At 39.3% G+C, this 3,224-nt stretch overlaps 1 protein-coding gene across 2 annotated transcripts in view; it reads left to right on the top strand.

Moving 5' to 3' along the window:
• NEBL (nebulette) overlaps positions 1–2,626 on the top strand; it is a 588,942-nt gene extending 586,316 nt beyond the window's left edge. Inside the window, exon 7 of one of the 2 annotated variants that reach the window (XM_006887052.1) lies at positions 2,177–2,626. In XM_006887052.1, coding sequence (XP_006887114.1) covers positions 2,177–2,353 — 177 coding nt within the window. In that variant the 3' untranslated portion in view covers positions 2,354–2,626. The remainder of the gene's footprint in view (positions 1–2,176) is intronic. The other variant, XM_006887051.1, reaches the window with a different exon arrangement.
• Positions 2,627–3,224: the final 598 nt, after the last annotated feature.

Below are 3,224 nucleotides of genomic sequence, written 5' to 3'. Positions count from 1 at the left end.
CCCCCAGTACGCTCCTCTCCTTGAAAAGCAAAAGAAAAACTCCTTCATTGGTACACAATCTTACCCCCCCCACCCGGCACATCCCCACTCCCACCCCAAATATACTCCACTTTGCAACCCTCATTCCGGACTCTTATGATTTTGATCCCTTATTCAACAAGTAATTGAAAAGGCCATACCTTGGGTTAGGGACACCTTACTTAGTCTTTAGACTGATATCATTATTGCTTAGTACTTTGAAGATGTCTTTGACAGTAGATTTTCCCAACAAAATATGCCTAACTAATCTTGACATTAATCAAAATGATATCTGCCACTGATATCCCAGGCAGTTTAAAAAAATCCCTTTTTTTCTTCCTTCAAATCTCTCACTTCAAATGTTAAAGTACTGATTGATTGAGTACAAAAACTGGGAGCAGTATGAGAGATCAAGTAGTTAAACTTGGCATCTCACATGGAATTGCTTCCACAAGCTCCCTGACACAATCACTTGTCTTTTGCCTAAACACAGATGATTCCCCTAAACAGTTTGTTAAAGGTCACCTTAATTGTTCTAAAGTCCTTTGTGTCTCAGCTAGTTTCTTTTGTCTTTGAATTAATTTGTGTTTATCATTCAGTTAATAGTAATTAAACTCTTGGCCTTAAATAATGTCAAAGATAGTCAAACTCTGTTTAAAGTTTCCTCATTTTAGCAAGGATTTTGTTATATGTAACTTAGAACATTTACACACCAAATTTATTTTGTCGTGATACTGTAACTGAGTATATTACAGATTTTTAAAAATTTGTTTAATTTTTTTAAGTTGTTGTTGTTGTTGTTGTTATGTGCCGTCGAGTCCCTTGCGACTCATAGTGACCCTATGTACAACAGCCCTAAACTCCGCTCTGTCCTGTGCCAATCGCACTGTCTCTGACACTCCCATTCCAGTTATCCCAGTCACTGAATCAATCCACCTCATAGAGGGCCTTCCTCTCCTGCGCTGTCCCTCCACCCTCCCAAGTATGATGTCCCTCTCTAAGGACCGGTCTCTCCTCACAACATGTCCAAAGTATGTTAGACGGAGCCTCAGAATCCTTGCCTCCAAGGAGCCACCCGGTTTAACCCTTTCCAGGACAAATCTGTTTGCTTTCCTAGCAGTCCATGGTATTCTCAATACTCTTCTCCAGCACCACAGCTCCAAGGCATCAATTCTCCTTCTATCCTCCTTGGTCATTGTCCAACTCTCTGATGCATAACAAGTGATTGCGAAGACCATGGCCTGTATCAGACGCACCTTAGTCTCCAGAGAGACACCATTGCTCTTCAGTACTTTGGAGAGGTCCCTAACAGCAGACTTTCCCATGGCAATGCGCCTTTTAATTTCCTGGCTGCTGGTGCCAAGACTTGACTACAGAGCCAAGCAAACTAAAGCTGTGTACAATCTCAATCTCTTCACCATCCATCCTGATGCTGCCAGTTGGTTAAAATTCTTGCTATTTGTTTAAAGAGAAATCTCTGGTGGGCTAGTGGATTAAAGAGTTGCACTGCCAAACCAAATGTGTGCAGTTTCTATCCACCAGCTGTTTAGCAGAAGGAAGATGGCAGTCTCCTCTTATACATGTCAATGGTTTTGTTTTCTGAAGAGTGAAAAGGGCACAGGTCAGGGGAGGGAGGATCTTTGTAATCTCATGTTTCTGAGATATCTAAAGCTGAGTGTAGTTGGCTTCACTATTTCAAAGCTCACCTTTTGATGATTTAGGTGCTTCTTTTTGTTCCTGTTCTGGTCCTAAAATGTTTTCTTTTTTTCTATACTAGTAAACGTGAGATCAACACAATTAGATAACCAGACACTTGTTAACAGATCTCTAGAAATAGATATTCTTAAAAACATTCCTAATTCCTGTTTGTGGATTGGTTTATTTATTGTCATTTTTATATTTGCTTGTAAGTAGTTCAGTGAAACACCTGGGTGATGCATGTGATAAGGTGCTTTCCTGTCAACCAGAAAGGATGGAGGTTGACCTAGAGAAAGAGCTGGGAATCTCTTTCCAAATAATCAGCCTTTGAAAATCCCATGAAGAACATTCGGTTCTGACATACAATCCATGAGCTAAATTCTTGAAGTTGACACAGTGGCAGCTGATTATTGACTAATATGTTTGGTGTTAACCGTAAGACCCTTCTTTCCTTTTTCAGAGGACATACCGAGCCATGTACGATTATAGTGCCCAGGATGAAGATGAGGTCTCCTTCAGGGACGGTGACTACATTGTCAACGTGCAGCCCATCGATGAGGGCTGGATGTATGGCACTGTGCAGAGAACTGGGAAAACAGGGATGCTCCCAGCGAATTACATCGAGTTTGTTAATTAATTGTTCCTCTATGCCCTTTAAGCTTTATTCTAATGTATTCTAAACCTAATCTTTTTAAAAGATAAAAGATACTTTTAAGAGAATTTGGTAGTTATTTTACAATGACATGCCCTTCCTTTTACAATTAGACACACAGGTACCAGGAAGAAGGAAGGAGTTCTGGGCTGAAGAATGGCAGCATCTTCAGTAATTCAACATACACAATAATTACATCTGGAGACCTGGTGCTCCTAATTGTGTTAATGGTTTTCTTTGATTGGCTATTTAACTCTTATGGCAAATGTATTTTTGTAGACTTTAATAGAGATGTTGATTATCCCTTAAGTGTAACAAGTATATGAAATGTCTTAGCTGTCACTTTGGAATCGTCAGAAGCCAATTCCTTTAATTCAGTAATACAGCCAATACTTTAAAAAAACCAAACCAAAAAACCAAATGGTTTTGCATTTTAGTTGTTAGGTGATTTCCTAATTAAGTGGAAATTGCCTGATAAAATCAACTGCAAATGTAAGCTGTTGGAGAATGAATTTGTTAAAATAATAGGGACCTAGAAACTTCTATTAACAAAGAAATTCCCTTGTTTATTTCTTATTTATACCAATTCATATTCTTCATTTACATTCTGTGGACTCAATGATATACTTGAGTCCATAGAATGTCAGGACCAAATAACTTCACTAACTTCCGAGCTACTCTGCAAAGGGCAAATCCCAACGCCATGTATACAGTTTCCTTAATAGCCTTCACCCTGTTGCATGTCATGTAGATTCAAGCTTCTGTAACACAGGCAGTTGCACTGCCCGTTCCTGTTATTCAAGCAGAAAAGTGTAGCTGATATCTAAACACCCTTTCCTCTAGTTGCCAGCTCATC

This window comes from Elephantulus edwardii, unplaced genomic scaffold, assembly GCF_000299155.1.
Source record: "Elephantulus edwardii isolate Elephantulus edwardi_28Jun2011 unplaced genomic scaffold, EleEdw1.0 scaffold00054, whole genome shotgun sequence".
Taxonomy (NCBI): Eukaryota; Metazoa; Chordata; class Mammalia; order Macroscelidea; family Macroscelididae; genus Elephantulus; species Elephantulus edwardii.
This window is presented reverse-complemented; position numbering and strand designations above follow the sequence as displayed.